At 43.5% G+C, this 13854-nt stretch overlaps 1 protein-coding gene across 6 annotated transcripts in view; it reads left to right on the forward strand.

The window, feature by feature from the left end:
- Positions 1-13854, forward strand: part of DPYD (dihydropyrimidine dehydrogenase) — a 495490-nt gene that overhangs the window by 129349 nt on the left and 352287 nt on the right. For all 6 annotated transcript variants that reach the window (XM_083743291.1, XM_083743290.1, XM_083743288.1 and 3 more), the window contains exon 4: positions 5685-5772. In XM_083743291.1, the coding sequence (XP_083599417.1) occupies positions 5685-5772 (88 nt within the window). The remainder of the gene's footprint in view (positions 1-5684; positions 5773-13854) is intronic.

The following is a 13854-nucleotide window of genomic DNA, read 5'->3' on the forward strand; positions in this document are numbered from 1 at the left end:
CAGTTTCTAACATTCTGGTTACGGTGCATTGCCAGCTGCATTATGCAACTGTGGCTTGTTGAGTGATCGACTGCCATGCTCCTGCAACTTTCATTCACACTGGTGGGCATGGTGTGAAACAATAGCGGACGTTGTTGGACATGTTGTCCTCCCCCCCCCCCTTTTATGTGCATGTACATGTCTTTTTCTCCATGATTCACCCATGAAAATGGTGAGAAAGATCTCTGTGTTGGAATATGTATGCCCCGGTTCTGACATGTGGGCAGCAGTGGTGTGAACTATGTGGGTGGCGCAGTTCTGACATGTGGGTGGCTCTGTGGTCCAAACGACTGAGCCTCTTGGGCTTGCCAATGGTAAGATTATAAGGTCGGCAGTTTGAGCCTACATAGCTGGGGAGCTCCCATTGCTTTGTCCCAGCTCCTGCCATCCTAGCAGTTTGAAAGTACACCAGTGCGAGTAGATAAATTGGTACCACTGCAGCGGGAAAGTAAACAGTGTTTCTGTGCACTCTGGCTTCTGTCGCAGTGTTGCATTGTGCCAGAAGTGGCTTAGTCATGCTGGCCACATCACCTGGAAAAGCTGTCTGCAGACAGATGCTGGATCCCTTGGCCTGAAAGCAGAGATGAGCACCACACCCCATAGTCAAATTTGACTGGACTTAACTGTCCAGGGGGGACGCGGGTGGCGCTGTGGGTTATACCACTGAGCCTAGGGCTTGCCGATCAGAAGGTCGACTGTTCGAATCCCCACGACGGGGTGAGCTCCCGTTGCTTGGTCCCTGCTCCTGCCCACCTAGCAGTTTGAAAGCACTTCAAAGTGCAAGTAGATAAATAGGTACCACTCTGGTGGGAAGGTAAACGGCGTTTACGTGTGCTGCTCTGGCTCGCCAGAAGCGGCTTAGTCATGCTGGCCACATGAGCTGGAAGCTGTACACCGGCTCCCTTGGCCAATAAAGCGAGATGAGCACTGCAACCCCAGAGTCGTCCGCGACTGGACCTAATGGTCAGGGGTCCCTTTACCTTTAACTGTTTGGGGGTCCTTTACCTTTACCAAACTATGAAACTTATGGCAAAATTACGGCAGTAAACTCCTGTGATTTTTCAGGTTAATGGGATTTCCCCCCTGGAATTTTAACATGGAAATGACTGCTAAGCTTCCACTAGATTGCACTACTTTTCCAGAGTGCTTTTAAGATGTTGTGTAAAATTGTATAAAATGCAAAAAATAAAAATAAAATAAAAAAGCCAGATAGGGAACTGTCTGGAAAAAGGAACAAAGTGCTGTCTGAATGCAGCTTTTGTCTCATTTAGAAGGCTAAAACTAGGGTTCAGCACCCCTGTTACTTTCTCATAGAACAGAGCTAAACAGAACATTGTTGCTAGTAATTCATCTATTACAGAAGAGAGGCCACAGGACTATTTTTATTGGAAGAAGCTCAGCATTTTTCATCACTCTGACTCTCTGAAGTAAATTATTGTTCCATCCAAAGATTGCTTACACATGCCTGGTGCATGATGTTGACATAGCTGTGTTCTTACAAAGCTGCAGGTAGTTTCTCCCTACTCCCCCAGTAAGATAAAAGTATATTTTCAATTTTATCATTATTTAAATTAACTAAAAAGTATAAGGGCAGGCCCTGCCATTAGGCGGTTTGTAGCTGCTGATCTTTGGACTGCAAAGTGATAGATATTTTATGTATTCTTTTTGAATTGTCACTACTATTGTTGTTATTGTTGTTGTTGTTTAGTTGTTTAGTCGTGTCTGACTCTTCGTGACCCCATGGACCAGACAGGCACTCCTGTCTTCCACTGCCTCCCACAGTTTGGTCAAACCCATGTTCATAGCTTTGAGAACACTATCCAACCATCTCATCCTCTGTCGTCCCCTTCTCCTTGTGCCCTCCATCTTTCCCAACATCAGGGTCTTTTCCAGAGAGTCTTCTCTTCTCATGATGTGGCCAAAGTATTGGAGCCTCAGCTTCAGGATCTGTCCTTCCAGTGAGCACTCAGGGCTGATTTCCTTCAGAATGGTTAGATTTGATCTTCTTGCAGTCCATGGGACTCTCAAGAGTCTCCTCCAGCACTATAATTCAAAGGCATCAATTCTTCAGCGATCAGCCCTCTTTATGGTCCAGCTCTCACTTCCATACATCACTACTGGGAAAACCATAGCTTTAACTATAACGACCTTTGTTGGCAAGGTGATGTCTCTGCTTTTTGATAGGTACGGTGAAAGGAGAAGTGCTTGTCTGTTTTTTTCTGGCTGTCTTTGTGTACTGTGTGTTTTTTACTTTGGGTAGGAACAGCACCTCCACCCTGATTAATGGCTTCTTAATTGCACTAAAAATGTTATTTAGTTCAAGTGCATAACTATGTAGAAGGGGACCTCTTACAAAGAAAGTGAAGAGTGACGTGTGCACACATACGCACGCACACACACACACATGTGCATGTGACAACTTGCACTGAATTGTGGTTTACAGTAATTGTGTCTTCCCCTTAAGTATGGAGCCATGTTTGCAATTTCTCACAGTATCTATCATTTAAAGCCATTTAGGTAATAACATTCAGGCATGCCTTTCTACTGTCTTGTTTTATGCCATTTGTCTGGTTCTTCGGAATGTGGTACCTTTTTCTGTTTTGGTACAGTAAATGCACTCTGTAATATCTATTATGGCATGGTCAAAGGATAATTTATTGTCAAATAGAAAAAAATAGGTCAACCCTAATGTCACTTGATGATCAAACCCCCCCAAGTTTAATAAAACATCTCACCAGCATGCACCCTGCACAGCGGTTGATATTTTATTACAACTGCAGTACCTGGGCTATAGCAGTGGTGTAATTACTGAGCTGTCAGAGTGATAAGTGGGATTAATGGCAGCCTGATGCACTTTAGTCTGCAGAGTGCTCTGAGAATTGGAAGATGGTGTTGTTATAAGCGTCTGTCTATACTGGCATATTCACAGCACTCTCTCCCCACTTTCCCCACCCAGTGCCACAAATTCAGGCTCACATTGCTTTGCCTCATTAGCATCTGACATTTTCAACAGCTGTTACTTGCGAGACAGTTACTGTTATTGTTATTATCACTCCAGTAATAATAATGCAAATAAATATATATTATTGACGGAAGATGCTATGCAATCACCTATTGCTAAGATGGCTTCCTAGGCAGTTCTTTCCGTTTCTTTGCAGGTTTAAAGTTAGACGGGTGAGACTCATTAACAGTTGTGGTGTTTGTGGAGCACCATCCCCCTAGGTGTCATATTTAAAACAGGTTATAGTTTATTTAAAATCTGCTTTCCTGGGAGATCTTCAAAACCAGAGCCCACACAATTAATATTTTCTCATACACAGCGTCTCTAAAATTGAATTTTTGTGTATTTTATTTAAAGCTTAGACCTACATCTAAGCCTTTCCTTCCTTTGATCACTGTGGTTGCTCTAGACTTGCTGAAATGTGCTCTGAAGCTGTCTCTTCTTATTGTTGGTCTAACATTGTCAGATAAAAAACCCCAAAACCACCTTGTATGGACTAAACACTCTTCCTCCCACATGTGGTCCAAACTTACTATCTCATACCAACCACAGGTTTATTGTTTCAACATAATACAATATTCTGCTTGCCAGAAATTGCAGGGCTCACCATAAGTGTGAGGCATTGAAATGGGATGATGCACTGTAGAAACAGCAATAATCCTTAAGGTTTTATATAATGCATGTCAAGTACTCAGAGTGCTTTACCTACATTAGTGCTACAATTCTTGCAACAGGCAAGGTAGGGCGGTATTACTTCTCTTGTTTTGCTATCCAGAATAATGTGGTTTCTTCCAATTTAAGATATCATTTAGCTTTGGAATAAGCATGCAGGATCTTATAGGGCCCTGTCCGTGGCCTTCCTGGAGTTTGGTGAAATGTTTCTAGAATGATGAAGCTGGCATAAAGGAATCATTGCCTGTGGTGTACTATGATCATTTCTGCATTCAGGTGTTATAGTTTTTCTCAAACCTGTTTGGCTGAGAGTCAACAGTGGGCAGAAGAAAGCAATATGTCAACTGCAAACTAGCTGTGATGCCTCTGTCAAAGTTTGGCCCTGGAGCTGAACATGCCTGAAAACTATCTCCAGTCTTTGGCTTGTAACCAACATAGCACTAAGTAACTGTTCCATAAGCACAATAATTTCCACTTGCACAGTGGGACCTTATCTCCTCCACACACACCCCATGTGCCCCCTAAATCTGTTCTAGGGGTTCCACCAACTCTCTGGGGAAGATTTGGGGAGTGTCTAGGACATGCATGGGGAAGGGAAAAGGGGGCAACCCCATCGTACATGTGGAAATCTTTGAGCTCATGGGGCAAGGAAGTTAAATCCTTTTCGCTTTCCTATTTCCCTTTGACATCACGTGCTTGCAGTTCTTGTGCTTAATTGCTCTCATGAATTAGTTTACACACACTAAGTACTTTACATAGTATAGGGGTCAGCAAACTTTTTCAGCAGGTGGCTGGTCCACTGTCCCTCAGACCTTGTGGGGGGCTGGAATATATTTTTTGGGGGAAAGGATGAACAAATTCCTATGCCCCACAATTAACCCAGAGATGCATTTTAAATAAAAGGACACATTCTACTCATGTAAAAACATGTTGATTCCTAGACCATCTGCGGGGCAGATTTAGAAGGCGATTGGGCTGGATCCGACCCCCGGGCTTTAGTTTGCCTACCCATGACCTAGTTGGACTTTGCTGAGACATAACACTAAATCAAGTGAACAAACCCACTCCCCTCTCTTCCTTAAGCCTGGTTGTGAGGAGATCAGAGGCATCCCCTTCCATTTTGAACTCACTTTGTTTATAGTTGCATTCAAACCAGAACTCTAGTTAGTTTTGAATCTGGCTTATCTCAATAGGTCACAATATTGTAGCTGACTTGTTTGAGCAAACCACGGTTAAAATTAACCACAGTCCTGGCTTAGACGCAATGGTAAACCATGGTTAGCTGAAAATGGAAGGAAGTGCTTCTTATGGCCATACCAGTGAAAGAAATGAAGGAGAAGTACACAGACCCAAGGCTCAGTCACGTAGTTCAGTGTTATGTCTGACCCCAGCCTAAATGATCTGATTTTAGTCACTCATTCAGCTTTTTAAACCTTTGTCGGTCATTGATTCATCCTGTTGGATGTAGGGTAATAAATACATGAATATTTGTGAAAAACTGCTCAGTAGGAAAGCTAGAATTTAATTCATTCTTTGTCATTCAGCATATTCTTTGAGCACCGAGCATTACATTTGCCTATAACCTCAGAAGGAACATCAGAAGACTATAGCTACTGATTCAGGGAACAGCTCCTGTTCCTTTTGCCCTTAGAAATAAAAGCTCTGGAGAAGAAGACTATGTTGTCGCACAATTCTAAGCACGACACACTCACAAAAGAGTTGTCTTTTATGAGTGGCTTCCTTCTGACTTTGGTGGCCTGAGTGATCTGCTGGTGGTTGCCTTGGTTTGCCTGTCTGTGGCATGGGAATAATGGCACTTCTCCCAGGAACATTTTTTAGTTGTTGCCCAAACGGTGAAGCGTTATTAATTTTTAGATTGATTAGCTTCTGTCAGGTACAAGGGGGGGAAATGTATGCTGTTGGCAGCGTTCTGTGCTGTAAGTCGCTTTAACTCATTTACTTTCTTCCCCAGGTGCTTAAAGTGTGCAGATGCCCCCTGTCAGAAGAGCTGCCCAACTAATCTAGACATCAAGTCATTTATCACAAGTATTGCAAACAAGGTAAGAAGAAGAAAAAAGAGGAAGAGGCTGGTTCACCAAGAAAATGAAAGCCAAAACCTGCCGTGGCTGCATTTCTTTTTGTATGATTGAATTACAGCCCTTATCTTTGTATGTAGCTTAATGAAATAATGTTTAGAAGCAGCTATTATAAAATTTAGCAGTCTTTTCTTAATTGCATAATTATTCTTGCTACTTTCCTGTGGAGATATTGTGCAATAAGTGTATAGCCAGTGTATGTGTTCAGTCTGCCTTTTCAAGTAATTATATATCTTTTTCTTTGCATAAAACTGTTGGCTTTGGATGGACCTTCTTAATTGATACTATTAATTAATTTTTAAAAAAAAACCACACAAATAGGCAGTTTGTGGCGTAAGATTCACTACAGAAGTTTACTAGGCTTCTGCAGCTTTATTTTATTTTATTTCTCTTAAGAAGATAATGTCTTGTCCTCAGAGAGCTCCGCTAATGTAAAATAAGCTAAATGGTTTGTGGAACCCACGCCAGAATGATGTGCTGGAGGAGGAGAGCCGAGATTTTTTTCTAGTTTCGTTTTTAGTTAACTTGAGAGAGATTTTTTTTTTAAAGCACCTTGAATGAAACCTTGAAGTGCAGGGCCTTTTATGAGGACAGTGGCAATGCAGTTTTTGTGTTTTTGTTTTGTTCCAAAAGATTCCTTCAACTAAAACTTTTTTTCTTGTTTAATGGCAAACCTAGCTATGAGAGTGCTAATAAGTAACACCTACTTCAGTTAATAGGATGGAATGGAACTAACAAAAGAAAACATTGAAAGGCACTCAGTTTCAGCCTTGACTGTGGGGTGTGTGTGTGTGTGTGTGTGTGTGTGTGTTGCAAATCAAAAACCAAACCTTCTGAACCTTTTCAGGCAAATACTTTGTGCTTTTGAATTTTACGTTGGGTCAGACTGGAACTGAGTATTGGGTTTCTGCACACATTCCTCTTCCCTTAATAATAATCAGTATTATTTGTCTAGCATTAGCTGTCTAGAGCAGGGGTTGTCAACCTGGTCCCTACCGCCCACTAGTGGGCGTTTCAGAATTCTAGGTAGGTTGTAGGGGGTTCTACGGCACAAGCTGAATCCGCTTTCCATCGAGCACTGGTGGGCGGTAAGGAAATTCTACCATCAAGAAAGATGCATTAGTGGGCGGTAGGTATAAAAAGGTTGACTATCCCTGGTCTAGAGGTCTAGATCTTCAGAAACCTTGAATCATTTAGTCTTTTCTCTAATAAGCATGTGCATTGGTGGTGAGTTTTTGCTGCTATTCTGGCAGCCTTGTAACTTCGTTGTTGTGTTTAGTCGTTTAGTCGTGTCCGACTCTTCATGACCCCATGGACCAGAGCACGCCAGGCACTCCTGTCTTCCACTGCCTCCCACAGTTTGGTCAAACTCATGCTGGTAGCTTCGAGAACACTGTCCAACCATCTCGTCCACTGTTGTCCCCTTCTCCTTGTGTCCTCCATCTTTCCCAACATCAGGGTCTTTTCCAGGGAGTCTTCTCTTCTCATGAGGTAGCCAAAGTATTGGAGCCTCAGCTTCAGGATCTGTCCTTCCAGTGAGCACTTAGGGCTGATTTCCTTCAGAATGGAGAGGTTTGATCTTCTTGCAGTCCATGGGACTCTCAAGAGTCTCCTCCAGCACCATAATTCAAAAGCATCAATTCTTAGAAAGGTCTAATATGGGACCACAATTAGTTCTCATGTCAGGAGGTGCCAAAGCCCAGTGGTATTAGCCCTCCATGTGGCTCATGCGCAGAGGCGCCAGCCGTTCCAGAGGATAGGGCGCGCACGCGATGCAATGTTGCATGATGTCCTGACATCAGACACACGACGTCGTCTGAATATTGAGAGGGCCCAGTCCCTTCAAAAAGTATATTAGGGGGCTTGAAACTGTCTTGGCCCCTAGGAATCAGTGCCTGTGCTCATGTATGAATAGGACTTTTAAGTATGTGAAGTCAGAGTGAATTTACATGTGAGCTATGATAAAGTTTCTTGCTTCAGATTACGATGTGGCTCTAAATACAACCTTTAAACTCAATTTCAAGTGTCACTCATTGGTTTAGAAAAGAAAGGAAGCAAGGGAAACACTCTAAAATAGACACTGAAACTCTCTTCACATATGCCAAGTAGGAAATCATAAGATATTTTTGTTTAAAGTATTTCATATGCACATAGAGTTTGCAAAATATATATATGTTTCCATTTGATATTTTTTAGGTGCATCTTGCCTAGATCCTGGCACATATGCAGATATACAAGTTAGTTATTTCTATTTTCATGGTCCTTTCTTTTAGAATAATGCACATTTTCTTGTGTGTCTCTGTGTTCTGCTACAGGCCTCTTAAAATTGATGTAGTTTAGGGCCTCAGTATGGCTTAATTGAGCCCTGAATGCATTGTCCAAAGGTGTATATCAGAGACAGAGAAGGCAATACTCAGATTCCTGCTACATACCATCCCTTTCTGTCCATGCTCTCTCACTAACCGGGAAGGTGTGTGACTCTCAGGTTTTCATTGAAGGAGTTTTCATTATTGCAAGTTCTTTGGACGGTGGAGTATAGCAAATGCATTCTTTTGTCAGGTATTTAAGGGGCTTTATTGTATATTGTGTGTTTTGTTGGGAAACTACTGTAGCAATCATAAAAGGTCAGGGATTCTTGTTCTCTCAAGCCTGGGGCATTTTAGATATTTGCAGGTCTTGCACAATGTGGTCTCTTCTACATTTCATTGCCTGTAGACCTCAACTTGGCAAGAAAGGGGTTGGGGGGGCGCCTTTCTGGGTTGAGAGGGTAATTGAATTGCCAGGCGCAATGAGCCTTGAGCCTCCTTGAGGGAAAGGATGTCACTGGCTTTGGCGACACTGTGCTAGGTTTCCACATTTCTGCAAAGCCTAGGCCAGAACTTCCTTTCGTTACTTCTCATACAATGGGATTTACACAGCCCTACTTTCCAAAGCATGCAGACTATTCTGCCGGGTCCTTTCTAGTCAAGATTCACCATAATGTGCAAACAGCCTATTTCTGTTGTGTTCGCTCAATAGGTGACAGACAACTTTGAGGTTCCCCGTACTGCGAATGCTTGTTTGGGAGAGGGAGGGAGAAGCAACAAGCATGCATTTTGTCACTACATAGCCTGCTACAGAAGATCAGACGTGTAAAGAAATGATTTTGCTGAGAAGCTTGAAGGTATCATAATTTATTCATGCTTTCACTGGAGACAAGCCGTGTTAAAAAGCAAATGTTTGCTCAGCGTAAGAGCGGAAGGAACCAAGTGAGAATATGGGTGCCGTGCTCTGGTTTACTTCCCAGTCATGTCAGTGGGGCCTATCCTTCATGTGCTGTAGCCCAGATATCCTGAGGTCAGTGGCATGCGGTCAATGGACTATGGGAACTAGGCTAGTCCCTAAAGGGTCCAAGAGCCCTATCGCCACCTCTCTAAAGCCCACTCGGCTTTGGAAAGGAGGCAGCAGGGCTTTATAATAATTTAATAATAATAATTTATTATTCATACCCCGCCCATCTGGCTGGGTTTCCCCAGCCACTCTGGGCAGCTTCCAACTGAATATTAAAAACAATACAGCATCAGACATTAAAAACTTCCCTAAACAGGGCCGCCTTCAGTTGTATTTTAAAAGTAAAATAGTTGTTTATTGCCTTGACATCTGCTAGGAGGGCATTCCACAGGGAGGGCAGGCGCCACTACCGAGAAGACCCTCTGTCTGGTTCCCTGTAACCTCACTTCTCACAGCAAGGGAACTGCCAGAAGGCCCTCAGCGCTCGACCTCAGTGTCCGGGCTGAATGATGACGCCTCCTTCCCAAAGCCCAGGAAGCTTCTGCCCAGCTTAGGGATGAGGTGCGATGCTCACATGTATGATGTCGGGACCCCGCTCAATCAGCCTTGCAAGATGGCACCTCTGGTCCTAACTGTTCTGCCACAAAATAATAATCATCATCATCACTGCACAGCACTGCCTGAGGGGTGTATCGTGTGTGAGAAAACCAAGTGGAGAGAGTGAGGAAGTGGAAAGGAAACAGAAAGGGCTGGGACAGGAAGTCAGGGAGATGTAATTGCCCCTGCACTCACTGCCAGTTCCCTACAGCAGGCTGTGAGCCCACAGCAGAAGTCACTCGTCAGAAGGAAGCATCTTTTCCCACTTCCTTTGCCCCCTTAGATTGATTGATTGATTGAGCTGTCTTAGGGACCCATTGGATCCCGAGTCAGACCCACTGCTGTTTCATTATACAGAGGCCGAGCTGGACCAGATTGTTGTTCCAGGTCCAGGCTGGTACAATGATTGGCCTGCCCTCTACTTTCTGTACTTGGCCAACAACAGTGGCCTAGGCACAGTTGCAGCTGAGGGATCCTTGCTCCTCAACCAGGGTTTGAATTGTTCTGTGATTCTCATTGGTTTCAGTGCAGCTTATTGCATGGCAAGTTCCCGCCTCCCCCCAGTGGTAAATAACGGCACAGAACACCATAAATAAGGTTAACGGGCTAAAATTGGCCACAACTTTATTGGTTACAGGTAAGAGCGGTATTGGCTTAGCCATTGGTCCTATCATTCTATCCGGCTTCAGCCTGATGGCATGAAGACCGGCAAGGGTTAACACCAGCGGGGGGAGCCCTGCTGATGCACATCAACTAGGTAACTCCCCCGGGGTCACCGCTCGGGGGCGTGCTTTAGGCCCTGATCTCCATAGGCTTTGGACGAGGCAACACACCCCAGAATCCTTTACTGAACTACCCTTCAATATTAGGTGGAGGTGATGGCGCTCCTCCCCCCCAACTCATCTACATAACAATACCAATGCCGAACCGCCAAAACCAGGGAAGTTGTGATGATTTGCTGTGAGGTAGGCGAAAACCAAATGGCCGGTGCCAATTTGCCAAGTGGAAAATATTCCTACCAGGCCCCTTAATGGCGACCAACTGAGGTCCATAGCAAGGAAACCTTGAAGGGTGGGCGGGTGGGAAAACCAGTCAGTTGAACCGTCCGAAAGAGGGCGATCCTGGGCCGCGCTTGCCTTAAATGGGGCAAGCCACACACCCCCAAGCCAGCCAATTGGCTGGCTCCGGGGATGATGCAGCCCAAGGATTCCCCCAGATCGCGCAGGGCTGCAAACCAGCCACCGCGGGCGTGTTGGGGGCATGAGCCCGCAACACCACCTCCTCCTGTGGTCGGAAGTGGCTCTCTCAGATGAATGTGTATAAGAGTGCAGATTAAGTCTGCCTAACACCTGCACACCATCCTAAGACTTACAAACTGTGCAGTTTGGGGCTCTAGCATTATACCCATCTTCTCCTCTCCTTTCCTCTTTATTTTTGCTTTTTTTGCTTTGTATCCAGCATAAAGAAGTCTTATGGATAACTTGAAAGCTTGCTCATTATTTTGCGTCGTTTCAGTTATTCCTAATAATAGGTATTACCCCTTTAATATTCTGATTGATCTAGTATTTTAACCTTTTCTCTTTCCAAATGTCTTATTCCTTCCCTTCCACTCCCCCCGCCCCCTCAAATTCATTCCCTTATTTACCTGCTTTCCATTCCTCTGGTCTACTGTTCCTGCTTTCACCAAGTCTTTCATCCTCCATCTTTCTCCCCCGCCCCACCTCTTTCTTACTCCCTCTCTCCCTCTCCCTCAAATTATTTATTATTTCTGCTTTCTTCTCTCCTCTCTCCCCTTTTCCTCTGTTTTGTGTTTAATTCTTTCATTTAAGATTTAAAATGTAATGAAACACAGACGTTAGACGCAAGAGGGCCTGTTCTCAAAATGACAGCTCAAATTGTGCATGCAAATTGGAGACTGTGTGTGAAAGTCTGTCCTCATTTGCACAAGCCATGCGCGCTCATGCATGCCATTTAAAACTGCTACATTTAATTTTAATAAGTGGGGCTTCAAGATAGTGTCTTTAATTTTCGATACAGGATAGATGTCACCTACATGCCACTGCAAATTGTTGCCAAAAATCATCTGCCAGAGTTCAGAAGCAAAATGATACAGGGAATCATTAATATGAGAAACTGATTATTATTATTATTATTTTTAAAAAGGAAACTAAAGCTGCTAGTATGCGCTGAGTTATAATTACATAGAAATCTGCATTTTAATTAACCTTTCTTGAAGGATTTCTGGGGTGCTGGGTTTTTAAAAGTTGAATTTTATTCAGTATTTTATGTGCATCTTGATATTTTTCCAGGTCGCTAAGTACAAAAGCATTCAGATGAAAAGTAAGGATGTTCTTGATGTATTTGAAACATTGACTTTTCTTAAGATATCTATCAGTACTTAATGTACTGAGATGGCTGACAGCTGGTTTCAGTTGCCATAGTGTAATTATGTAGAATAGACTGTCTCGATGACACCGTTTCGATGAAAGAATATCTTGCATTCTCGATGACAAAGACTAAAGTGACAGTATAAGCACCAACTTATGGGGTTCTTTTTCTGTTAGCGGTGTAAAACTACAGGGTTGTTTTGGTGACGCAAGTCAAATGGTGCGATGTAACGATCAATGGCAAAATAAGAGGGATATTGATACCTTGTCAAGGTTTGCATTTGTTCCACTCCCCCTCTTCCAATTTAGTCTGTAGTCTGCATTACTGGAATTTGAAAATAATAGTTTTTAAAACCTTACGACACTTCAAAGCTCAGCGCTTTTCATTTCCGATTTCCAAAGCCACAACTTCTAGTTTAATGGGAGTTGGACAACGCACTGGGTGGTATCCAAATATCTTGTTGCACCAGTGCAAAGATTTCCACTTCCTCTGTGCACCCTGCATCCTCCACCATTCTGTCACAGAGTGTTGGGGAAAACCCCAGGAGAGATTTAGCAGAAGGAGGAGAACTTTCCATTGCACAAGTGTAAACCCTTGCGCTGAAGGAAGTGGTTAGTTGGTTAGGCCGTAATATAATACAGTGGTACCTTGGGTTGCAGACACTTCAGGTTACAGACTCTGCTAACACAGAAATAGTACCTTGGGTTAAGAACTTTGCTTCAGGATGAGAACAGAAATCGTGCTGTGGCAGCGGGAGGCCCCATTAGCTAAAGTGGTACTTCAGGTTAAGAACAGTTTCAGGTTAAGAACGGACCTCCAGAACAAATTAAGTTCTTAACCCGAGGTACCACTGTACCTAGGTTTTCAAACTTAATCCGTTCCGGAAGTCTGTTCTAAAACCAAGGCGCGCTTTCCCATAGAAAGTAATTCAAAACGGATTAATCGGTTCCAGACTTTTAAAAACAACCCGTAAAACAGCAATTTAACATGAATTTTACTATCTAAAAAGACCATTGATTCATAAAATGAAAGCAATAATCAATGTACTCTACTATAAAATAAATAAGACAGTATTGTCGATGATAAAAATATTTTTTTTCCTTATCTGCACTGATGATAGTCGTTGTTTCAATGGGGGGCTTTTATCCATTTCCGCAGTCACACAATCAATCAATTGATCAATCAATCAGTAGCTGAACTGGGTTACACACGGTCACAAAAACCGAAAAGGCCTCAAAAACAAAAGCAGCAAACTTAATCCGTTTCGGAAATCTGTTTGACTTCTGAACTGTTCGAAAACCAAGGCGCAGCTTCTGATTGGCACAGGTGCCCTGGAAACAATAGCTGACAACCGTATCGGACGTTCGGCTTCTGAAAAACATTCACAAGAACACTTACTTCTGGGTTTTCGGTGTTTGGTAACCAAGGTGTTTGGGGACCAAGGCATTTGAGAACCAAGGTATGACTGTACCCACTTGCCTGGAAGTAAGCTCCATTAAACTGAGTGGCATTTACTTCTGAGTAGATGTGTAGAAGGAAGGGAGGGTTATATACAAGTAAGGCAGAGACAGAGTACTTATTTAAACCAATTGAATTTACTAACTTTCATCGCAGCCCACAGCATTGTTGCATACCACTCCAACCTCTGAGCAGTCAGGATTCCAGGGGTTCTGGGCAGGGGCACAGTGACTCCTATTGCAGCCTAGAGTAGGTGCATTTACGCACTGGAGCCTGCCACTTCTGCCCCTAGGTCAGGCCTGACCCAGCCATGGCTTCCCTCAATGTGGGAAC

Source organism: Podarcis gaigeae (genome assembly GCF_964106915.1).
Source record: "Podarcis gaigeae genome assembly, chromosome: 6".
In the NCBI taxonomy this organism is placed as follows: domain Eukaryota; kingdom Metazoa; phylum Chordata; class Lepidosauria; order Squamata; family Lacertidae; genus Podarcis; species Podarcis gaigeae.